The sequence below is a fragment of the Penicillium hispanicum genome (assembly GCF_028827665.1).
Source record: "Penicillium hispanicum strain IBT 35686 chromosome Unknown utg000001l_segment0_segment0, whole genome shotgun sequence".
Taxonomy (NCBI): Eukaryota; Fungi; Ascomycota; class Eurotiomycetes; order Eurotiales; family Aspergillaceae; genus Penicillium; species Penicillium hispanicum.
The window spans coordinates 192304-216024 of NW_026623193.1; the positions used below are offsets into that span (position 1 = coordinate 192304).

At 54.3% G+C, this 23721-nt stretch overlaps 8 protein-coding genes across 8 annotated transcripts; 5 read left to right on the top strand and 3 right to left on the bottom strand.

Moving 5' to 3' along the window:
- Positions 1-176: 176 nt before the first annotated feature.
- On the bottom strand, positions 177-1721 carry N7459_000075 (tryptophan synthase; the record flags this gene model as incomplete). The annotated part of the gene is made up of 1 exon (XM_056939260.1): positions 177-1721. The coding sequence occupies one exon, from the start codon at positions 1719-1721 to the stop codon at positions 177-179; it is 1545 nt and encodes a 514-aa protein (XP_056803540.1).
- Positions 1722-5284: 3563 nt separating this feature from the next.
- On the bottom strand, positions 5285-5976 carry N7459_000076 (uncharacterized protein; the record flags this gene model as incomplete). Its single annotated transcript, XM_056939261.1, has 2 exons — positions 5285-5592; positions 5661-5976. The coding sequence occupies 2 exons, from the start codon at positions 5974-5976 to the stop codon at positions 5285-5287; spliced, it is 624 nt and encodes a 207-aa protein (XP_056803541.1).
- Positions 5977-8328: 2352 nt separating this feature from the next.
- Positions 8329-9685, top strand: N7459_000077 (uncharacterized protein; the record flags this gene model as incomplete). The annotated part of the gene is made up of 3 exons (XM_056939262.1): positions 8329-8426; positions 8501-8838; positions 8904-9685. 3 exons carry the CDS (start codon positions 8329-8331, stop codon positions 9683-9685), a joined length of 1218 nt encoding a protein of 405 aa, XP_056803542.1.
- Positions 9686-11343: 1658 nt separating this feature from the next.
- N7459_000078 (putative monooxygenase) lies at positions 11344-13513 on the top strand (the record flags this gene model as incomplete). Its single annotated transcript, XM_056939263.1, has 6 exons — positions 11344-11566; positions 11633-11712; positions 11781-12067; positions 12123-12440; positions 12502-12644; positions 12699-13513. 6 exons carry the CDS (start codon positions 11344-11346, stop codon positions 13511-13513), a joined length of 1866 nt encoding a protein of 621 aa, XP_056803543.1.
- Positions 13514-13802: 289 nt separating this feature from the next.
- On the top strand, positions 13803-16136 carry N7459_000079 (acetoacetyl-CoA synthase; the record flags this gene model as incomplete). Its single annotated transcript, XM_056939264.1, has 5 exons — positions 13803-13913; positions 13979-14994; positions 15057-15514; positions 15587-15927; positions 15981-16136. 5 exons carry the CDS (start codon positions 13803-13805, stop codon positions 16134-16136), a joined length of 2082 nt encoding a protein of 693 aa, XP_056803544.1.
- A 591-nt stretch (positions 16137-16727) lies between these two features.
- N7459_000080 (glutamate decarboxylase) lies at positions 16728-18457 on the top strand (the record flags this gene model as incomplete). The annotated part of the gene is made up of 4 exons (XM_056939265.1): positions 16728-16963; positions 17034-17061; positions 17126-18291; positions 18343-18457. The coding sequence occupies 4 exons, from the start codon at positions 16728-16730 to the stop codon at positions 18455-18457; spliced, it is 1545 nt and encodes a 514-aa protein (XP_056803545.1).
- Positions 18458-19071: 614 nt separating this feature from the next.
- On the bottom strand, positions 19072-20685 carry N7459_000081 (uncharacterized protein; the record flags this gene model as incomplete). The annotated part of the gene is made up of 5 exons (XM_056939266.1): positions 19072-19385; positions 19442-19890; positions 19953-20076; positions 20132-20258; positions 20323-20685. 5 exons carry the CDS (start codon positions 20683-20685, stop codon positions 19072-19074), a joined length of 1377 nt encoding a protein of 458 aa, XP_056803546.1.
- A 1458-nt stretch (positions 20686-22143) lies between these two features.
- N7459_000082 (uncharacterized protein) lies at positions 22144-23586 on the top strand (the record flags this gene model as incomplete). The annotated part of the gene is made up of 4 exons (XM_056939267.1): positions 22144-22765; positions 22828-22945; positions 22999-23148; positions 23217-23586. The coding sequence occupies 4 exons, from the start codon at positions 22144-22146 to the stop codon at positions 23584-23586; spliced, it is 1260 nt and encodes a 419-aa protein (XP_056803547.1).
- Between the last annotated feature and the right edge of the window lie 135 nt (positions 23587-23721).

The following is a 23721-nucleotide window of genomic DNA, read 5'->3' on the forward strand; positions in this document are numbered from 1 at the left end:
TAGTGCCGGCAATATCAACATGGAGAATTCAAAACGCCATCAAGCCACAGGACACAGGGTATAACGAATGGAACCTAGAAAAGTGATCAAGAAAGAGAGAGCCACGAGAGAAAGCCTTGGGCCTCTCGAATTGGCGCCGGTCAAACCTCCCCCGCTTCCGCCCCCAAGGAGACCTGTCAAACATCCACGCCCCGAGTGCCAATGGCATCACAGCCCGTCACCAACAGAACAAGGTTCTTGCCGGGTCCAAGTTCCCTCGCAAGATCAATTGCCTTGCCCACCGCGTGACTCGAGTCCAGTCCAGGCAGGATCCCCTCGTGGTGCTGCAGAGTTTTGAACCCGTCCAGGGCATCCGCGTCCGTGGCAGTCCAGATTGTAACTCGACCACAGTCCTTCCAATGAGCCACTTCGGGTCCCACGGTGGAGAGGTTGAGGTCCGGTGAGATGGAGTGCGAGTCGAGGACCTGGCCATCGTTGTTCTGGAGCATCAATGTCCGCGCACCTTGGAGGACGCCAATTTCGCCATCAGTCAGGGCGGCTGCCTGGGCGGCTTCGACGCCAACGAGTCGAATGGCGGAGTTCTGAAGAAAAGGTCGGAAGAGACCAACAGCGCCACTGCCGCTGCCAACGGCGGTGACGACAGCGTCTGGCTGACAGCCCGTCGCCTCGTGCATCTGGACTGCAACCTCCTCGCCTAGGAGTGCCTGGAACGTGCGGGTCATCGTGGGCAGGGGATTGGGGCCCACCGGTCCTCCCATGAGATAGTATGCGGTCTCATGGTTGCAGACGGAATAGCGGAGTGCCTCTGTGATTGCAGGACGCAGGCTGCCCATGCCGGAGGGGGTGCGTGCGGTCACAATCTTCGCACCCAGCATCTTCATTTCGAGAACGTCTTCCCGTTGGGCCTGGGCATCGTCGGTACCCATGACGACGACACAGCGCAAGCCGAGACGTGCGCACATTGCCGCGGTGAAATTGCCATGTTTGGCTGCTGCACAGTCGGTGACGATCTCGGGGAGGCCCATCCGACGGGCTAGCAGGAGCTGGCCCAGGATGTTGCGAGTCTTGTGGCTGCCATATTCATTCCGGTCCTCTCGCTTGAGCCAGATGGTCGCCCCTCCAGCCAAAGCCGTCAGCTTGCTTGCCCTCTGCAACGGCGACTGTTGGGGACGGTAATAGGTGGCGTACTCTTCCCAGAACGAGGGGTCCGAGACAGTGGCCTCGAAGAATGAGGTCAGCTCGCTCATGAAGTCCATGATGGATTCAGGTGCGAACCGGCCCCCAAATGCGCCATAGCCGTCAAATGAGATCCGTGGCGGTCTCAGTGTGCCATCCCCCTGCAGGATCGGGATATACGGTGTGCGGCCGCAGTCTTCCTGGGATGCGATGAGAGGTAACTTGGTAAGTGTCTGGGCGGGTGAGGAAGAACTCCCAGTGGTTATTGAGCTGGCGGCGACTCTGGACTCTGAGTCTGATTTGCAAGTAGAGGGACAGGTGCTGATTGTATCTGATAAGGGCGAAATCGGAATCATCGGTACCATGGGCTGGGAGGTACTGGCGCCAGATGTTTGCTGCGGAGACGCAGGCATGCGAGCCTTGCCAGCAGTCTTGCGAATGGTTCGCAAACGAATGGCATTGTGTGTATCGCGCGTGGTTAGATCGGTTTTCTCCGACGACTGGGGTGAAGAAAAGCAAAAAAGAGCACGAAGAGACCAAGGCATGATGAGACCGCACCAAGTCACGGCGAGAAGACTAGGAGCTTTGGTACTGACTGAATCGGTCAAGAGTATATTGAGGGGAGAAGAGTGTGTTTTGTACCTGCGAGTCTCAACCCTCAGGATGCAACCATAACAAGAGATTAGACTGCACCCACGTGGAGGTGATCAAGTTAGGGCAAGAAGCGGCCTCACGGCAGCTGGAGGGGACGCGTCTGGGCTTAAATACGGTGTGACTACTGGTATGTCTACCCTGATCAGGATAATTGTCCCGTTTCCATCCGCAAGATTTCGCAGTTCTTGTCATTTCAAGTCCCACCTAGCCCCCATCCCCACGAGTCAGGCTTGTCTATCCTATGGTGAATTTATCTCTAGAGGACCAGCTTCTTTCTGGATGCTACAAGATGCCTGCGCTCCTGCCCGGCCCAGTCGTCCCCTCTCTAGTAATGCCTGCTTGCCAACTTGCTTTCATGGCTTACAGCCCACGATAGAAACATACTATACTATAGTTCAACCAGCGGTTATACTGCAGGACAACAGACGGCTACACCCCCTCCCCCCAACCTCAACCCATCGCATTGGTCCTTTGATGCGACAATATACTCCACAATGATTGATTCCAACCCCTCGTATTGATCCTTCGATGTGACAATGTACGCCACAACCATGGATTGCATTACGCGCCGTTGTCCCAAGTTTGCGGCAGAAGGATCAACTATTGGATTAGACGCCAGCTTCCAGCGACGATATACTTGCTGCGGTGAATCTCTCGGCAGTTGCAGTAAGCATACCACAAGTTGGGCTCAAATCAAGATCAATAGATTGATGCAACTTCAGTCCTGCTTTTACATACTTGGCCCGCCACCAGGGGTGGACCGGAGACTTGCGATCGAGTGCGGAGATGTGCCTCCTTGGTGAGGCCAGCCCAGCGTTCTCAAGTGATCAGCGTCGCAGCTAACTACATACAGTACGCTAGCTGGCCAGCTTTTTGCGTAGATCCACTTACCTCCGCTTCCTACGTTAACCCCCATATAACATAGCTGTATGGTATGAGGGTGGTCAAATAGGAGAAGTCAGGATATCCCCCTACCACAAATGATCGTAATCCGTCTGTAATAAAAACCACTAAGTCTCTAAATGGAGTAGTATAGTGAGAGGATCTATGCAAAAAGCTAGTTAGATAGGGTATTCTCTAAGAGTGGTCTGTAGAAGGGGCCAATTTTCTGGATTGAGGTCACTTTCCAAGGTTACCATTCTGTCGGGACCACTTAGTCTTTCACGTGCGGGCGTGCGCGGCTTGCGTGCTATGGGCAGCATTTCATAGTTAGAGCCCCCCTTAACGAGTCACACACCGGACTATAGGTAAGTATACCTAAGTAGAAGTATATAGCAAAATATCCATGGATGCCAGCAGGGCTGGGCGCTGATTGATCATGCTGACTTCCTAGCTAGGGTGCAAGTTGTCATGTGATATATACGACGCCAGCACCGGTTCGAATCGCTAGAAACACTGGAAATTGCTCTTAGAAGAATGGCTCTGTGCCTCTTGGTCGAAGTCTGGAATTCTCTCCTTTTTTAGGTGGGGTTCTGATCGGGGATATACCAGGTATCCTCGGCTTAATGCGCACCGTTATCGCCCCCACCCCCCACCTCCTAGGGTGTCACATAAAGTTCACTAGGGAAACTCGGGAAATGGTTAGACACTAGAGCGGCCGTAATGTCTGGGTCCGAACATCAAGATATGGACAGGGAGTATCATAGTATCTAAATATTCCCCTACTGTACGTTAAAATGGTTCGGTCAATCCATCTTACCAACCTCGGCCGAGCACGGCAAGGATATATATATCTAGGTAGTTCAAGCCACGAGTGAGAACAAACATGCAATAATAGAAATCCTAGGAGAACAGGCCTTGGCATCCCAGGGCCATACCTGGCCAAGCCGCAAAAGAGAAAAACAATGGCTTCAGATCCTTGTTCCGCACACATGGCTCATATAAGCCTGCAGGACAAAAGAAGCAGGGATAAATGCACGAATCCCAGCAACAAGGCACGGAGAATTTACGCCAGTGCCCTGGAAGCTGCATATGGGAGTGGCCCAATGTGCTGAATAAGGAGCGTAGCCGCCCAAGGTAGTGAGACGAAAGGAAGCGTCAGCTCTGACCACGGCCTGATATAAACCACAGCCTTGCTCCTGCCTGTGAGAAAAGCACAGCAGCTAAGGCTTTGATTCCACGTGGTTAACCCTGTTGCAATCCTGTACACAATGTGCAGCGCTCTATTCAGCACTTCGTCTTCTGCCCTGAATGTGAAGGAGTTGACAGATACCTTTCCCGCTGAAATGAAATTCGTGCTCTGGCTCTCCTACAAGATTGCTCGGAAGCTAGCGCAGTACTTGTTGCAAATATTCCAGTCCTGCTTCTAGTGTGTATTAGGTGAGTGGGTATTATCTATGCAAAAGGATCATGCTGATTCTAATCACCCTCCTATAGACCTCGGGCGCAGAGTCGCTGTGCCTTCGGGGCGTATGTCGAGCTACTTCCAAGGTTGGATTATTGGCTTTGACTCAGCAATACGATACTATCCATGGATTACTTGCTTCAACTTATACCCACTTCAAATCTCTCAAGACTTTCTCGCAGGGCAAATCCATGGCAATCGCCCACTGAGACTAAAGACCTGACTCGAGTCGTATATACCCAAGACACTCCTCTTTCCCGATACAGTCCTCGGCACCGACACAGAACCACTCGAGACAGTCTCGCTACAAACCACACACCACCTCACAACAAAGTTATCTAACCTCGCCGCGCCTATCATCATCCCGGAAGCACAAGAGCCAGCTGCAGCCACTCACAACCCCACAAACTGGAGTTCCTGGGCGATCAAGAAGGATCATTGCCTGGTTGGTGAATGCCGAGCCGAACCAACGGTCTTGGTGCGGGGAAGAGACGGCTTGGCTTTGGCAGAACCGAACTTGGGACTTCACTTGTCGCGAATCGCTAAGTCTTCTGGTTTTTTGTTGCTGTTTAATTTTTCGCTAGTTATCATTGGGATGATTTATTGCTCCAGTTGGTCTTCGTAAAGATCCCACAGTTCATGTTCAAGCGACCTGCAATTGCGTATCTATGTTGTCTAAAAGCCAATCTAGATAGGTCGCCTCAACAAAGCAAAATGAAAAACTCCTCTCCGAACGGGTATACGCTCAAATGCAAGATGCATGACAGACGGGAGGCGAGACAGTTCAAAAGAACAGCTCTCGTTCCTCAAGCAAAGGAAAAAAAAAGAAAAAAGCAACTCAGGCGCCAGGGTGGACAGCCCGTTGGAATGCATCATTCCGATCGGGAATCGTTATGCGGGTCGAGGGGATTTGGTGTCCTGCTGTCAAGAATCCATCGCCCGATCTGGTCTCCTTGAATAGGAAGACCATTAAAAGACGCCATCATGAAAATCAGAGTTGAAACGTGACATCAAGCCAGGGCGGAGGCCAGGAAAGCTAAGAAAAAGAGGACATCTCCGGGACGTGACAAGAAGATAGATCGCCCGCTATGAAAAAGTGGTGGTACAGGGTTACGCGCAGACCTGCACGGCGATGAGGGCGCGGGTGAGGTCCTCGGGCGCAAAAGGCAGCTGCTTGGCTCGGGGTGACATGGTGCCCTTGGTCACGGGTGTGATGGCATGCACAATGGGCGAGGTGTACCGAACAGACTCTTTCAACTGAGCGATAGGATCGTCGGGGATCTCATAGACCGAGGTCTCCGGAAGGAGAGTCATCATCGAGCCGCTGTAGCTGTCGGAGTTGACCACGGTGGAGGACTCGGAGCCGGCGTTGGTGGGGCGCGAGGAATCCTCGACCGCGATGGGGGAGTGGGCAGAGGCTAACGGCGGAGTTGGGCGTCAGGACGGAGAATCGGTGCCGGAGCGAGTTGGAGTAGTTACTACATACCTGGATCGATGGGGACGCCGTCGTGGTCGGGGGAGATGTCGGCAGTGTCATCACTGTCCTCTGGAACCGGGGCGTCATAAGTGGCGCAGGGCGACAGAGCCAAGTCCAGCGAACGCGGGCGTTCCATCATGGCGCGCTCAAAGGACCAAGCCGCTAGACGCTTTTGGTGTTCCTTGTCGAACGGACCACGAAACTTGGAGGGAGGCACTTCATGGCGACGATAGTATTCGACCTTGGGTTTGCCATTGTTGGCCAGCTCGCTAGTGCTGCTGGAAGAGCGATGGAACACCCGCTTCACTTTCTCACGGAAGGTCATGGTGGGAGGAAGAAAAGAGAAGAAATGCGGAGGGGATCTAAATGTGGTTCCTGGGCCCTCACAGGTGCAGACCACTCCCAGACGGGAAACGGACGCAGAGGATGTGCAAGCACGAGGTGGAGAGGCGGTCGGGTAAGTGTGTGACCATGCTTCTCTGAAGGTGGAATTGGAGGGGAGAGAGGGATGAAGAGGAAGGGAAGGGAAGGGAAGGGGAGAAAGAATAGATGGGGAAGAGAGAGGGAGGGGGGCAAAAGTGAACAGCGATAAGCCCCAGGAACCATGGGAATGGCATTCTCCCAGGCGAAACGACATAATCCTACAGTACATGACTACGGAGTCTGTATGGGCGACCCGACGCTACCGTGCGTAATTCCTCCACAATACTACTTCCAAAGCACGCAGTATGACTTTCCTCCATACACGTACGGCCCAAATCCGCCCGGTGAGCGCGAGGGAAATGGGGTAAACTCCAGTCAACTCCTACCTGGCCATTCAGCGCGCTGCTACTCCACGTCATTAGCGGAGGGCCGGCGTCCACGGTCTGTGCGATGTACGGGGGATATGACCACTGCGGGCCATCTCATTGACCGAACCGCTTCGCATCGGGACCAATGCGGGCGAGACCCGGACTGGGGCGGATAGGCCGGGCGCGCACGCAGGCCGCGATAGGAGAGCGACCCGTATTATCCAACAAAATTGTGTATCGCCCACCCAGAACGGCCCGATAGAAGTATAAGATAATCCCGGATTCGGAGGGGGAATGCGCTTGGAGCCGACGGTCTCCGTGGATAAAAACACACACGCCTCCGTTAGACTTTGAACCAGCGTGATGAGGTGGCTGCAGCGAAGCCTTCCAGAATGAGCGGGCGGTGGTACCGCAGCCTCACCCATCATCTGCATATGCAACGGGCTTGCCGAGCCGTTGATTCGCAGAGAGTCGAGTGAGAGTGGAACGTGGGAGGTGGCGGCGAGGAAGAAGCCGGAATGGGACGCCCGGTGCCCTATCGATGTCACGCCCCCACTTGGCGTGGATGACTAAGGGGGCGCTCGGCACATTTTTGCCGTCCAATACATCCATGGATAACTAGGCAGTAGGTGTATGGGTTGATCTGGCCTGTAAGGTCAACTTTTGGAGCTAGCTGTCAAGAAAGGCCGGCTGGCCCAATGGCAAGGCGCTTGACTACGACTTCATGTGATCAAGAGATTGCAGGTTCGACCCCTGCGTCGGTCAAAATTTTTGTCTCTTTTTTTTGTTCTCGCACGAATGTCCGTCCATACACTACCAGAAGTTGTCGCTATTGTGGTATTTTATCAAAGTGGTGAGTAGCTGGTGATGATTGGTCTCGGTGGGTTCTTTGGTGAAATGATGATTTGCATCAGAATATATATTTAGAGACGATGTTACTATTTCTGGGCGTCATTGTTTGGTTATTTTGATTCCGAGGCGCGCTGATGATGTAATTTGTTCCAGCCTCAACCAAGAATGTGTGACCGAAGGCAATCAAAGGCGTGATCAGTTCTCGACCATGAAGACACTATATATACTACCTGTAGCTATATGGATCTATGTATGCCAGTCCATTATCGCAGCGTCTCTCACTACATAGGAAACCCCTCAGATCTCCCTCAGGAAAGCCCTAGCGGCACTAGCGCCAGCACGCGCCGTAGCCCTATTACCCGATGCAGCGTTAGGGCTGCAGGCACACGACAGCTGCGACCGGAACTATGAAGGCGCAGGGCCAAGGGGAAGAACATGTAGGGAAAAGGGATTGACTACCCTAGATGCCATCGCTTGCGGGGATCTCGATCTCCTGTATGACGCTATTTAGGTGCCGACTGTAGCCACACGTCGAATGCCCTTGCAAGACACGACTCATTCCTTTCACTGCGCTCGGCAGAGAATGCGCGTAGTCAACAGCCTGAGACAGTAGATACCCCGTCCGGATAACAAAGAGGCAGCAAGTGGCCAATTGTCCTCAAAAACGCTCTCTATGAATAGCATCCCGATTGCCAATCCATCCAATTTCCCTCTCTACGTTCCAGAACAACTTCTGCGTGCGTAGAACCACGGGTTCTGCTCGAATCCAGCATACCGGATCGCCGCCCATCCCTTACTTGGCCCACTCTCGGCTTCACCTTCTGACATCCAACTTCTCACCTTTCGCATCTCCCACGCCAAATTTCAATCCCATCACCCATAGTAAGTGTCCCATATTACCTGATTGCGCCGTGTGCATCGCGCTTGCCATCAATGCGACGAGCATCCTCCGCGCGCATGGCTGTCGTCACCTCGATGTGGCAATTCTAACGCTGTCGCCGCAGACACCACCTCACGAATCGCCACGAACCATCATGCCTAAGAAGGGTGGTAAGAAGAAGAGCAAGGGTGGCGCCAAGGCCACCGCTGCCGCCGCCGTCGACAAGGTCGCTGATCCCGCAAAGAGCGTGGTGTAAGTTCGCCCTGAAAAAGGGTTGGTGGTGGTCGCGTGCCACCTTGCAACAACCATTCTGACACATTTCCCAGACACCCCGACCAGGAGGCTGAGGACAAGGTCCCGCAAGATGAGGGCAAGACCGAGACCGCGGAGCAGACAGAAGCTCCTGCTGCCGAGACTGCCACTGAGACCCCCGCTGTGACCGAGACCAAGGAGGCCGAGAAGGAGACTGAGAAGAAGGCCGAGACGGTCGAGGAGCCCAAGGAGGCGGAGAAGCCGGCTGAGAAGGAGGTCGAGAAGGTGGCTGAAAAGCCCGCCGAGGTCGAGAAGAAGGAGGATGGCACAATCCAGGACGCTGTGGACAAGGCGCAGGCCTCCAAGGATGGCCACCTCTCCGCACTGGATGCCGGTGATGGAGAGGGCAAAGGTAAGACCTGCTCGTGAGCTGACCGGGCGATTGACACCAAAGACTAACCTGTTTGTCCCTTTCAGCCGTCCTGCCCGAACCCACCCCGAAGGAGACCTCCATCCCCGCAGAGACCTATCCCTCGACCAGCGAGGTTGCCGCCGAAGAGTCTGCTACCTCGACCGCTGCTGATACCGCTCCCTCCACCTCTCTCCCCGAGCGTCCTAAGACCTCGGAATCGACCGCTGCTCCGGCTGTCGAGGCCGCAGCTGTTCCAGCCGAGAGCGACGTCGTCCAGGCCAAGCGCCCGTACGAGAAGCCCATCTTCTCGAACGACGACGTACCGCCGCATAAGATTCCCAAGACCGAGGAGGAGCAAGCCGCCGCCAGTGCGGCGGCGGAAAAGAAGGCTCCTGCTGGAGCTGGACCGGCGGCGACCGCGGCGTACACAGCCCCCGAGCCCGAGCCCGAGCTTGCCACAACCGAGGCGCCCAAGGTCGAGGATAAGACGCCGGTGCTGTCTCCGAAGAGCACTGCAGTTCCCGAGCAAAAGGCCTCACCCGATGCAGTGGCCGCAGCAGCTGCTGCGATCACCTCCTCCCAGGCCGACAAGGGCGCCGCCCCAGCCGCTGCCCCGGCCGCCGCAGCCACAGAGGCCGAGCCCAAGAAGCCCGAGGCAGCCCTGAAGCGCGACGAGGAGCCCAAGGCCGAAGCTCCCAAAGAGGCCGCTCAAGAGCCCGCCCAAGAACCTGCTCAGCCCGAACCTGCCAAGGCCAAGGAGGACACAAAGACCTCCGAGCCAGCAGCAGAGCCAGCCGAGCGCAAGAAGGGTGGGTTCTTCGGCTGGTTGAAGCGAAAGTTCAAGTAGATGAGGTTTTTTGCCCTTGCTGTTATTTGCTAGCGGGGAGAATCATGTGTGACGTGCGTGTACGATATGCGTGATGCGCGCAATGGCGGATGATGGGAATGTGAGGGTCTGTTTTTTTGTGTCCGGGTTTTTGATGATACACCAAATCGAAATTATAAATTATAGTGCTTATTATTGACTCCAGTCGGCCTTCTCACCGCTAGTTCTGGCTTCCATGCGGTGGGCTCTGCATGTGTTGGTCTCACTGTAGTTGGATGGAGCTCTTGGTGATCATTTCGTTCTTCCAGGTCAGCTCTGGGAAAGTCGGGTCTGCAGTGGAGTTGTGGATGACGACTCGTGTCAAGACCGGCTCCAAGGTGGAGACTATTGATGCCTGCAATGGAGGCGAGTTCTTACGAAGATGAGTCGGGATCTACCGGATGCACACACTGAATATAGCAGAAGCGGTAGACCACTTTGACAAGTTGGATTTCACGCGGATCGGAACGAATAAGGAGCATTTCAAAAGGTCCAACAAAGGCGCCGGCCAGCTTCGTCAGCGGGGTTGCATGCGTAGCTAGGCATGGGAGCGAAAGGGAAATCGCTAGAATTCTTATTCCAGCCGAGACTAACACTCGCTTTTGTGCGTTGCTTATAGTTCAACCCAATGCGAAGTGCGATGGGCGTACTTTCGACCAGACAGCCTTGAGTGGTGCAAATACTGTCAGCATGTATGACTTCCAGGTGCGTTTTGTGGGGGTCACATATAGTCTTTGTCGGCTCGAGGCTGTCAATGGACCTCCAATATTCGGACAGATACTGTCGGCAACGCGAATGTGATCCCCATAGTGGGCCACTTGGGACACACCACACGACTGTGTCCCGGTCATCACCAGAGCAGAAAACGAGAATGGTAGCATGGAAGACCTGAAAACCCACTTGGTGCTGCCTTTTGCAATCACTTCCAGTGCTGCGATGTTTCATATAACAGGCATCACAATTGAGGCTCGCAGTCCAGCAAATATTGAGTGGCATCTAAATTGTACGGACAAGATAATCGTCACGAATTCTGATCTATACAACCAGTGGGAGCTGTTCAACCATTCCAGGATAGATGAGGACCATGCCCTGTGGATTTGATCTCGCTCTGGGCTCTTCACTTATACGACAGGATCTCAAAACTGGTCAGACTATGCAGAGGGTGCAAGAAGAATGACAACAGCCAGTGTGGCAGTGGCATGTAACTGTGATGCATACTCCCACGCCGCACAATATGGTCATCTCTCGGCCTTGCAGATATTGACAGGTCTATGAACATAGTAGAAAACAGAACGCGTGATGATCTCCATGATCCTTGATCCGAAGACGGGGGTACGAAACAGTTGAGGGTGCTGGTAGTTCTGGCCTTAGTGATCGATATGGTATCGAAGGTGAGCATGATCCAGTCTTCGTCGAGAGGCACTCTTTGATATCGCTCTGAAAGGACTAGCGTAGGGGCCAAAACTCGTATCTCAGGATGATGGACAGGGAACTGAGCTCGGCGCTCGGATGTACGGATTTACTTGCACTGGCCGTGGTGCTAGGATATAAAAGAGATATGATTACTACGGGTAGTCTCTGCTTAGCTGCGACTCTCGATTCTATTCCATGTCGGGTCAACGCCGGAGCCAGTGTTGACCATGGCAGAAGAGTGGGAAACGACCGATGTCCTGATCTGCGGGTGTGGCCCGACTGGCGCGATGCTGTCTGGTTATCTGGGAAAGCTGGGCATCAAGAACGTTGTTCTTGAGAAGGAAGCCGAGATCACGACGGATCCTCGCGGCATCGCCCTTGATGATGACGGCATACGGCTGGTGCAGGGTCTTGGACTGTACGAGCACATTTTCACCGACATCGGGACCTGTAAGCCTCTGACACCCGGGGTCGACCTTGATCACGTCGATGGCTCACGACAATTTGCACTAACAGGCATACCGAAAGTCACATTCATCAGTGGCAATCATCATGATCTGCATGCGAAGCCACTTTTCTGTTTCAATACGGCCTCGGTAAGACAGAAATTGTGATCACCACAATCGGGGCTTTCAGTGACACCATTCGTCTGATGATTTCATAGAGCGAAGGAAGTACAGGGCAAGTCGGCTTACTGGCTCACAAGCAGCCTGTGCTGGAGAAGCATCTCCGATCAATCGTCGACCAAGCCGAGGCCTGCGAATTGAGAAGTAGCTGCACAGTGACCGCGATCTCTGAAGACCACGACTGGGTCTACGTGACCTACACAGATGGATGCGGCGCAGAGCACCGACTTCGAGCAAAGTTCCTGGCCGCAGCGGACGGTAAGACGGGGTTCACTCGAAAGATGTATCTGGAGCCGAAGGGGATCCAACTGGAGTGGGCTGAGCAGTATGACATGGCGACTCTTTTGGACCGGATACCACGCTCACCAATGGCAATGCAGAACCAGATACGAAGAGACCTGGGTCGCGCTGAACTGGAGATTGCATCTGCCCACACCAGAAACACATCCTGCGTTTCCACTCTGGAAGCTGGGATACACACCAGAGGAAGTGTACAATCTGTTCTTCCCGAGCGACTTTCGCTTCCTTTGCAACCCCGAACGACCAGCTGTATGTGGTCGATTTGGCCACTCAGAGGATCGACTGTGGCGATTCGAGTTTGTTGTTTCTCCCGGCGAGGATGATATGGAAATGGCCCAACGAGATCGAGTGCGTGAAGTGGTGTATCCGTACCTGACACATTCTGGTCGTCGTTATGGGTGGGTATTGATCGCGAAAAAAAAAGCGGCCCTACGTCCAAGACTGACTATATTCGTTCAGATTGCAAGAAGACGTCGAGTATCCCGAGGACTGTATTGAGGTCCTGCGGTCTCGACCGTTTCGATTCTCGGCACGAAGTTGCAACAAATGGGCCCTCAACCGAGTTATTCTCTGCGGCGACGCAGCACATGTGTTCCCACCGTGTAGGTGATCCTATCCGGTACGAATTATACCAGAAAGCTAATTGCTGGGCCCAGTTGGGGGGCAAGGGATCGCATCTGGGTTTCGGGATGCCATTGCCCTAGCCTGGCGCCTGGCCATCGCTTGCTCATCCGGTCCCAAGCTGGACTATGAGCAACTATTTCGAGGCTGGTATCTTGAGAGAAAGCAGCAACTCGACAAATCACTCGCCACTACCGTTCGCAACGGTGAAATGGTGAACGCGAAGAGTCTCGTGCATATTTTCATCCGCAATTGGGGGCTATGGCTCCTCCAGCTAGTTCCCAGTTGGAAACACTGGCTCGAACTCGGTCCTCGCGGCGACGGCCCGGCGCAGTACACCCACTCACCGGAGATGCCTTTCTTGCCAGAATTGGGTGGTGGACTGTGTTTCCCGCAGACATACTGCATCGCGGTGAGCCAGAAAGGAGAGGTGCAGTTCACCGACGACGCCATCTTTGCTAACAAGGCGAAAATGTTTCAACTCGTGGTCTTGCTCAACGATCTTGGCGAAGTAGAGACCGCACGAGATGATTTGAAAGACATCCATCCATCGAGTTTACTCTCGCCGGACGAAGCCACTTTCTTTATTCCGCGGACACGCTGCCAGGGTGATGATACTGTTCACCCCGGCCGTTCGGTGTTTCGGACGGCCACGGGCGATGAATTCGCCCGGTCGCGGTTGTGTACAGGACGGCCCATTCCGCAAGGTTATAATGAGACGCTGATGTGGCAGAGTGTCGGCGGAAAGCGATATGTGATCCTACGATTGGACCGATTTGTCTTTGCTGCCTGTAGGAAAGCGGAGTTGAAGCAGGCTGCTACGCAGTTGACGGAGTGGTTTGAGACGTAGCCTGGTTGTGGGATCGCATCGACTGATTGACAAAACTCGAACTAGCACTATTGGTAGGGTGTGTATGACCAACCTTCTTTCAGAATATAAGAAGTCCCACCGGAATCCGACCCGAGAGAGTTCCCCACGGGGCTGGGAGAGTTTATAGATGAGAATTGCTAGTTCCCCGCTGCTTGGCATGTCGGGCCTCGGTTGTTTGAAGACCGGGTGCACGACGAGACTCGAGCCCGGCATTCTCGTTCACTCGAGATAGACATTTCCCTCTCCCATCGATTCTGAACTCGCCGCAATGTCAACCGTATCGGTTCCCAGGAAGCTATGGCAGCATCCAGACCCCGAGTCCACGCAGATGGGGCAATTCCAACGCGAGCTGGAACGATCCACGGGACGTCGCTTTGCTGTGGGCTTCCTCTATACTCCCCCATGATGAAAATGATGCGACCTTTGAAAGCTGATGCAGACTAGTCATTTCATGATTTGTATCTCTATTCCATCCAGAACCGGTCGGCATTCTGGGATTTCTGCTGGAAGTATGCCTGCATCATCCACGAGGGCACTTATGCGCAAGTGGTCGACGAATCGGCGCGGATGGACAGTGTGCCTGCATGGTTCGACGGCGTCAAGGTCAATTTCGCAGAGAATCTTCTGTTTACGCGCCATGCCGGTGATACGTCCGGCAAAGAAGACCACAAGATTGCCATCACCGAAGTGCGAGAAGGCGCCGTGAAGGATGCCATTCATCTCACCTGGGCCCAGCTGAGAAGAAAGACCGGCGCTCTGGTACAGGCGATGAAAGCTCATGGGGTCACCCGGGGTGATCGGATCGCCGTATGCGCGGCTAATAGTATCGATACCTTGCTGGTCTTTCTGGCGTCGACGGCGCTCGGTGCCATCTTCTCGTCGAGTTCCACGGATATGGGCGTTCAGGGGGTCCTCGATCGGCTCCTGCAGATCAAACCTCGCTGGCTCTTCATGGACGACTTCGCCATCTATAACGGGAAGAAGATCGACCTGCGTGGTAAGATGGGAGATATTGCCCGAGGCATGGACTCAGTCCCCGAGTTCCAGGGGATCATCTCTATCCCACGATTCCCGTCGGGGCCGGCAGACATCACACAAGTCCCGAGGACGCGGTCTCTCGCCAGCTATCTTGAGAGAGCAGGACCGGGGAATGGCCATCTGGAATTCGAGCGCGTCGAGTTCCGCGATCCCTTCTTGGTGGTTTACTCGTCAGGAACGACGGGGCAACCCAAGTGTATTGTTCATTCCGTGGGCGGCGTTCTTCTGAATTCCTTCAAGGAAGGCAGCCTGCATATGGAGCTCGGCTCGGATAGTGTTGCATTGCAGTATACGACCACTGGTTGGATCATGTACATGTCCACCGTGCAGACGCTTCTCTTTGGGTCCCGGGTGGTGCTTTACGATGGCAGTCCCTTTGTACCGGACATCACTATATTGCTCACGCTTGCAGCCCAAGAAAAGTATGGGGTTGCATTATCAACCCCTTCAAGAGATGAACGGTGCACTAACGGAGATTTGATAGGGTCACCCACTTGGGTATCTCCCCACGGTGGCTGCATGAAATTCAGCGAGCGAAGATCCAGCCTCGCGAGACCTTCGATCTGGGCTCGCTTCACCTGGTGACGAGTACGGGCATGGTTCTACGTGATTCGCTCTTCGAGTGGTTCTACGACGAAGGATTCCCGGCCCATGTCCGCCTGAACAACATTTCGGGTGGCACTGACATTGCTGGGTGTTTCGGGGTCAGTAACCCGCTCGACCCCGTGTACGTCGGGGGCTGTGCTGGATGCAGCCTGGGTGTACCCGTGGAGGTTTACGATTCAACTATAGAAGGGGGCGAGGGCGTCAAAGGCATTCCAGTTGAGAATGGCGTCCCAGGGGAGCTGGTGGCCACTGCGGCCTTTCCCAATGTACCAACGTATTTCTGGGGCGACAGCAGCGGCAAGAAGTACCACGACGCGTACTTTGCACGATTTGATAGTAGGGGGTTTCTCTTCTTTCTTTCTTTCTTCACCGTGCGAAAAGTCTGCTAATTCTGCTAATCCGGTCCAGATGTGTGGACCCACGGAGACTTTGTCTCCATCCACCCGACCACCAAACAGCTCGTCTTCTACGGCCGAGCTGACGGGGTCCTCAACCCATCGGGGGTGCGCTTTGGCTCGGCAGAGATCTATCGAGTGATTGAGGGTCAGTTCTCCAATGAGATCGCCGATTCGATCTGTGTTGGCCAGAGAAGGCCAACCGACACCGACGAGCGGGTCATGCTATTCCTGCTCATGAAGCCCGGGGTGGCCTTCACGGCCGACTTGGTGACTCGGGTAAAGCAAGCCATCCGAACTGAGCTCAGCGCCCGCCATGTGCCGATGTTCACGTTCAAGACCCCTGAGATTCCGGTAGGCGATTCTCTCTTTCTCGGATGGCGAAGACGGCGTTGACCTGAGACCAGACCACGGTCAACCTCAAGAAAGTGGAGCTGCCCGTGAGGCAGATTGTGTCCGGGAAGCGGATCCAACCCTCGGGGACGCTGCTCAATCCCGGTAGTCTAGAATTCTACTACCGATTCGCTGAGGTCGAAAAGCTGGTGCGTGGGAGTAAATTGTGATCGCGCGGAGCGGGGAACCCAGCCAGCGCATCATTCCTTTGGACGATGCTCTGTAGATAGTCGATAGTCGATAGAATCAAGCAATGAGCGACGGTGATTTGTGTCTCACAACACGAAGTGTTTGAACCTTGGTCCAGGGGTCCACCTCACTAGTCGCAGCAAGACGTGGCCCAGTTATAACCAGTCGCCTGGAGGGGCAGATCGGGAACATCGGGAGCCCGAGCAGACGAGGATCACTACCACCGCCAAGCTTTGACCAAGCTTTGACGGGCGCTCGATAGATGGGATCTTTCGCCTGGAGGCATGATTGGTACGAGCGGGAAGGGGTATTAACATTGGCGTTAATTGAAACTCGCAGTGCCCCGGGCTGAAACTGAAACGGCGCCCGAGCACTGCTGGTGGTGGTGGGAAGCAGGAAAAAGCAGAAGGGAGGCAGAGACCAATCGCAGATGCAACTGCGTCATTGGTCCCCCGCACGTGTTGCTATTTAACGCGCTGCTCGCTTTCCCCCCTTCTCCCCTCTTCTATGTTTTGATTCTCTCCGTCCTCGACTTTCTTCCTCTCAATTCCACTCTCCCCATCACTGCGATCATGGTCCATCTCGCTACCGTCAAGAAGGACAACGAGGTCTTCCACCCCGCGTCCCGCCAGGTCGAATCCATTGCCACGCCGCCGGACGAGAATGACTTCTCCACCAACGTCTATGGCAGCCACTTTGCTGCCGACCACTTGGCTTCTCATGAAATGCCCGAGCGTGAGATGCCGCGTCAGGTTGCTGCCCGCATGATCAAAGATGAGCTCAGCCTGGACGGCAACCCCAAGCTCAAGTAAGCCTCCGATATGCAGATACAGACTGCAGGGAATGCGGGGCGGATCGTCGCTGACCTCTACCCACAGCTTGGCCAGTTTCGTAACAACCTACATGGTATGAGATGTTAAACAACGACAATACCGGCCGTTTGGCTGATACATTCTCGCGTTCTATATAGGAGGAGGAGATCGAGGATATCATGACCGACTCTTTTAGCAAGAACTTCATCGACTACGAGGAGTACCCCCACTCCGCGGAGATCCAGAACCGCTGCGTCAACATGATCGCCCGTCTGTTCAACTGCCCCACTGACCCTAATGGTGAGAATGCCATGGGTACCTCGACCATTGGATCCTCCGAGGCCATTATGCTGGGGACTCTGGCCATGAAGAAGCGCTGGCAGAACAAGCGCAAGGCCGAGGGCAAGGACTATTCGCGCCCCAACATTGTCATGAGCAGTGCCGTCCAGGTCTGCTGGGAGAAGGCTGCCCGATACTTCGATGTCGAGGAGAAATATGTCTACTGTACCGACTCCCGCTATGTCATCGACCCCAAGCAGGCTGTTGACCTGGTTGATGAGAACACTATTGGTATTTGTGCCATTATTGGAACCACTTACACTGGTGAGTACGAGGACGTCAAGGCGATCAATGACCTCCTGGTGGAACGGGGCATCGATTGCCCGATTCACGTCGACGCAGCCAGCGGTGGTTTTGTCGCTCCGTTCACCGTCCCTGAGCTCCCCTGGGACTTCCGTCTCGAGAAGGTCATCTCGATCAACGTTTCCGGACACAAGTACGGCCTGGTCTACCCCGGTGTCGGCTGGGTTATCTGGCGTTCTCCCGAGTACCTGCCCCAAGAGCTCGTGTTTAACATCAACTACCTGGGTGCCGATCAGGCTAGTTTCACCCTGAACTTCTCCAAGGGTGCGGCCCAGGTCATTGGCCAGTACTACCAACTGATTCGCCTCGGTAAGCACGGCTATCGTTCGATCATGGTCAACCTGACTCGCATCGCCGACTACATGTCCTCTCAGCTGGAGGAGCTGGGCATGATCATCATGAGCCAGCCCAAGGGCAAGGGCTTGCCTCTTGTAGCTTTCCGTCTTCCCCCGAATGCAGAGCGCGTGTACGACGAGTTCGCGCTCGCCCACCAGCTGCGTGAGCGCGGCTGGATCGTCCCCGCATACACCATGGCGCCGCACAGCGAGAAGCTGCAGCTCATGCGCGTGGTCGTCCGCGAGGACTTCAGCATGAACCGCTGTGACGCTCTGCTGACCGACATCAAGCTGGCTCTCCAGACCCTCGAGTCTATGGACCAGGCCATGATCACCAAGTACAAGGCGTAAGTCCGATCGAATGTCTGAAATCCAAGCTCCCCTAACATCCTCACTAGACACATTGCCAGCCACCGCGCCCATCCCCGCCACAAGAAGCACACTCACCCGCACTACCATGGCGAGAAGCACTCGCTGCAGGGCCAGACTGGCAAGACACACGGCGTGTGCTAGATGCCCAGCTGGCTTGGGCTCTAACTTTGTTATTCGTTACGAATGGGCTTAACGTGTAAATGGAAGCGTCGGAATCAATTGATTGGTTCGGCTGGTGTACATTCAGGTCTCCTGTCTGCCCCAAGATGATCACCTTTGTACGTAGCTAGCTTCTACGAACTAGATTACTTTCAAGCTATCAGACATCGCTCTCGTGGGCCGTTCCCCGAGCGCACTGTGAAAAAAGAACTGTGCAAGCCCTCCACCTGCCTTTCCCAGCAATGTAGTCATCTGGTATGCTGCCAAAATGCTGAACGTAACCACGACAGACACGGGAGAGCCAACACTGCCCGAATTCTCGTATCGTATAGATCAATGTAGCTCATTTTCAAAAACTTGACGTGCTCTTGAATTGGTTGAATCAAAATAACGCTATTGATATTACAAGTGATAAGGAAATAAAATAACAATCAACTTATTAATTGAGGCATCAAGACAGGGGCGAGTAAGTACATCCGAGACCCGTAGACCAAACAGTTCAGGTATTTAGTTCAACATAGCAATTACATCAATCGTCAGACAAAGGCACCAGCAGTATCAGCAAAACATCAGTTCTGGCAAACGGGAGCTGGTCTTCAAGCCAGCTCACATTCAATGAGGCTCTCGACGCCACGCTGAGCAGTCCAAATCTTGACGATCTTCAGGCCAACAGCCTCCACGAGCTCTTGCCAGTCACCTGCAGTACGCTCGGTGGATGCAAAATCCGACATCATGATTATATCGAGACTGGTGGTCTCCCAGTACGCATTGGTGGACGGGATGACATTCTCATTAATCAGGACTTTGCTGTAGCCGCGCTTCATGGCGGGAACAATGTTCTTCAGAATCTTCAGAGCGTTCTCATTGGTCCAGTCGTGGAGAATGGAGTGCATGTAGTACGCACGAGCTCCTGGGTGTCAAGTCAGCAGGCTGTGACAATTACAGAAAGAGACAGAAGGTAGCTACCTTTAATTGGCTGCTCCGTGAAGAAATCGTGCGCCTGCAACTCAATGGATGGATCTAAGGATGCAGCCTTGGCTCCCTCCACAACCTCCGGAAGATCTTGCAGGACAAGACGACCAGGTGCATCGGGCCACTTGCGGCGAAATTCGCTCAGATCATGGCCTAAGCTCCCACCCATATCAACGAGCAGAACGTCTTCAACACCCTGGATGAGTTGGGGTACGTCGTAGAATCCAGCATCCATCCAGCTGGGACGGCCCTGGTGGTATGCGGACATATGATCATTGAACTGCTTGGCCGCCAAGGGATGACTTTTGAGCCATTCGAAGAAATGGAGATCAGTTTTATATCCAATCTGGAAGCCGCAGTCGCTTCCGTTGGAGGGGGTGCGGTATCCGTTCTTCTTGAGCAGCTCGGGGAGCGCCATGATTCCATCGGTGATACAGAGGGTCCTGGTCGTGACAACGGGGATTAGCTCGACTTGACGAGATCCTGGACGATGGGCAGTCCATACATGCAAGGATAGGAATTGCTGAAATTCTCCAATGTGAGGGACGTGGAGAATCCGGTGCGGCTGTAAGTATCGGGGCCCGTCTCATGGATCGCACCCATGGCATTCAAGTGCTTGAGTATACGAGCTGATGAGTGTCAGTTAGGCACTTGGAAGAGGAGGCGGAGAGTTGTTGAACATACCAACAAGCTTCGGGTCCGCCCCGACTGCCTCAGCCAGCTCCGAGGCAGTCTTGGGCTTGTCATCCTTCGAGAGCGCCTTGAACAGACCTAGATCTATACCAACCTGGATGCATGCATAGAGTGTGGACTAGAGATAGGGGTAAGCTAAAGCCCCTGGTGGTGCGGGTGGAATAGAGAACGAAGTAGCCTACCTGGGACCAGGCGATGCGAATCATGGCCTCTCTGGGGGTCTCCACCGCGCGAACAAGCGCGGTAGCAGCATCCAGAAGCTCGGTACGAGCCTTGAAATCGTTGGCCGCGAAGGATTTGCCGGAAGCAGCAATCTTCGCCAGCAGATCGGGGACTAGGTCCGGGGTATTGGCAGAAATGGCGATGGCAGAAGCGTCGAGGGGAACATTGGCCTCCCCGTTGCCATTGACTTGACCATTGCCATTGAGATAGGCGTGTCCATTGACATGGGCGTTTCCATTGACATGGGCGTTTCCATTGACATGGGCGTTTCCATTGACATGGGCGTTTCCATTGACATGGGCGTTTCCATTAGTAGCTGCCATCTTTGCTGAGGATTCACGAGTCTTGTAGATCGTCGATTCGATATCCGCGGAACGGGGACTGGGAAGAATGGGCCCTATCAACACGAGGGCAGGCAACCCTCTCTTATGCCGTTGACTATCTTGCTCCCCATATCGACGAGCCATCTATGGACAGCCCCGACCCGCTTCGACGATCCATTGCATCCCCACGGTCGTCTCCTTTTGGGATGCCCTCCGCGGCTGCAATGCGGATAAGCGTCTCAAGGGGGGTGAAGACCGAGACCGTTGAATCCTTCCATCGTGCCACACTAGTTCCTCCCAAGGTCTCGGCTCTGGCCCAAGACACTCATGATCGTCGCGGAAGGCAAGGCCTGGAACCCGGGCGGAGGCGCCAAGTATACGTAGCGCGGGACTAGGAGGGTATCGGACTCGACCCCGGAGCACTGGCTGGGCTCTTCCTAGTGGACTATCAACTCTTCTCCTGGGAGACACTATAGAAGTTAGATCCAAGAACAGATAGAAAGCGCGCTCATGATATACCTAGGCATATGGGTGGCTTGTACACGAGGACGCGGCTCTCTAAACCAGTCATGTCTAGGGTGCATTGCAAGGTTGAATTGGCGCACGCTAAGTGGGCATCAAGCTTCTGTCAAAGTCCCGGGCCGCGGTCCCCGGTGGAGTAGTCCATTGTTATTCCGTGGCAGGATGGAATAATGTTATTGTGACTTGCACGCTAAGAGTTAGTCGGGGATACTATACTGGAGTGGGCAGTCAGGGAGACATGCAGCTCGCTTCGAAATCACTTCCTATACGGTGATAGGGCAATGATCCCGTGTTCCCCCCGAAGTCCCGATAAGGGATTATATCCATTGACAGGGATGAAGATAGGCCTACGCGTCCACTATAGCAGACTCGACGATGCCGTTGGAAGCGGTCACGATCATAAGCCTCTAGGGCTACGATATCCTTGCGTTGTTCAGCGGGAGACGAGCGCGCACGAGCGTCCCGGTCCACTTTGCACTTCCCCCTCCACACTCGTCACTCACCTCCCATTTCCCATTTCCCGTTTCCCGTTTCCCATTTCCACTTCCCACTTCCCACTTCCCACTTCTCGGGATCCTGAATGATGATCTATTGCCCCAAAGAGGCAGAGTCTAGGAAGGAATCCCCTTTTCTGATTGGCCCAGCTGCCGCTCAAGCACCTGTCAAACGCCACCCAACGCCGCCGATCATGCTGCCATACCAGAACCTCGCCTAGCTCGAGACTAGTGCAGTTTCACTCGGAAATCCTTTGATGGCTTCCGCGCGCTCAGGGCCCCTCGTGATGGGTGGGTTTTGCCTGCTGAAAATCAACGTTGTGCGTGAAGCGAGAACAACAGGAGACAAGTCCAATGAGCTGTCACACTCCCTCCATCCCGTGGGGGCCTATATAGTGGCCTCCACAGCGGTCGTGATGAGTCCGCCACGGGACACTTTTGAATGGTGAAGAATCCGGCCTTTGGGGGAGAGTACTCCAATCCGACGAAGAGTCGAGCATCCCATGACAAGATGGTGGTGACCGCGGAGAACATCAACCAGGACAAAGGTCCCAAGATCCTGGCAGTGCTGTGGACGCTAACGGCCCTGGCCACCCTCACCGTCGTTGCACGGATCTTCATTCGACTGCGCATGTTGAAGGCCTTTGGTATCGATGACTACCTCATCATCCTCGCGATCATATTGGGTCTCGCCTACTGCGGCACGACTACGGCCGCAATCGCGTACGGCTTTGGGAAGCATGCTAAGGCCCTGACACAGCATAACATGGAGATGGCGATCTTGCTGAACACCGTCAGCTTCTTGTTCGGCATCCTGTCGTTCACGGTCCCCAAGATTGCAGTCACCGCGATGCTGAACCGGATCCTCAACCCTGCATTGGGCCAGAAGATCTTGCTCTGGGGACTGGTCGGTACTGCCACGATCGTTTCTTGCATCTGCATCATCATCTTGTTCACAATGTGCGATCCCCCCAAGGCACTGTGGCTGGTCCACCTGGCCATGGAGGGAAAGGCAACGTGCAAGAGTTCGTGGATTCTCGTGGACTATGCCATGTTCACCGGTGGTCAGTATCGGCCCTCAACTTGGATTACGCTGTGGGATCGCCATCTAACCACCCATCGACAGCACTTTCGGCCTTTGTCGATCTCTACCTGGCCATCTATCCCGTCACCGTTCTTCTGAATCTGCAAATGTCCCTTCGAAAGAGGATTGCGCTAAGCGCTGCTCTCGGTCTCGGTTCCATGTGAGTGACTGCGACGATGATGACTAGCAGCCTTCCTGACTGACCCATTCCAGCGCCTGCGCCATGGCCATCATTAAATGTACCCAGCTTAAGGGTCTGGCAGACAAATCCGACTATACTTGTGAGTTTCGTCTCGACACTGGCATGCAATTTCATCCTTACACTCTTCCAGATGGCACCGCCGATCTTGTGATGTGGACCAAGTAAGCACGAGACCCTCTTTTCCTTTGCGCTTCCAGACGGAGACTAATGCCGATGATTTGCCATGTAGCATCGAAGCCGACGTTGTCGTGATCGCTTCATGCATCCCCACCCTCCAACCTCTTCTCGAACTGATTCTCGGCAAGCGCACCCTGCGCTCATATAGCAATGGCCAAGGCGGCAAGTACAAAGACGGCAGCAGCAACAACTGGAACTCCGCTTCCTTCGACCGGGTGAAGCGGTCTGCCGCCCGCAAAGACGACCTGGCCATTACCAACGTCGAGAGTCAGGAAAGCATCCTTCAGAGTGACGAGAATAACCGACAATTTCAGCGGGAGCGGGCTTTCCCCCTGGGCACAATCCGTCGAACAGATAATGTGACGGTTGAATATGAGTCGCGTGCGGGTCATCAGGGCCCAGACTCGCAAGGCTCCTGGTAGAGCGGATATCGGTTGAATCCTGGAGTTCGAGTGAGATGATGTATCATAGTTCCCTATAGGTGTCTTTTCTTCTATCGTCCCTTGGTGGCGTTATGCTTTCCAGCAAATACGGTCGAGATCCGGTCCATACTTATA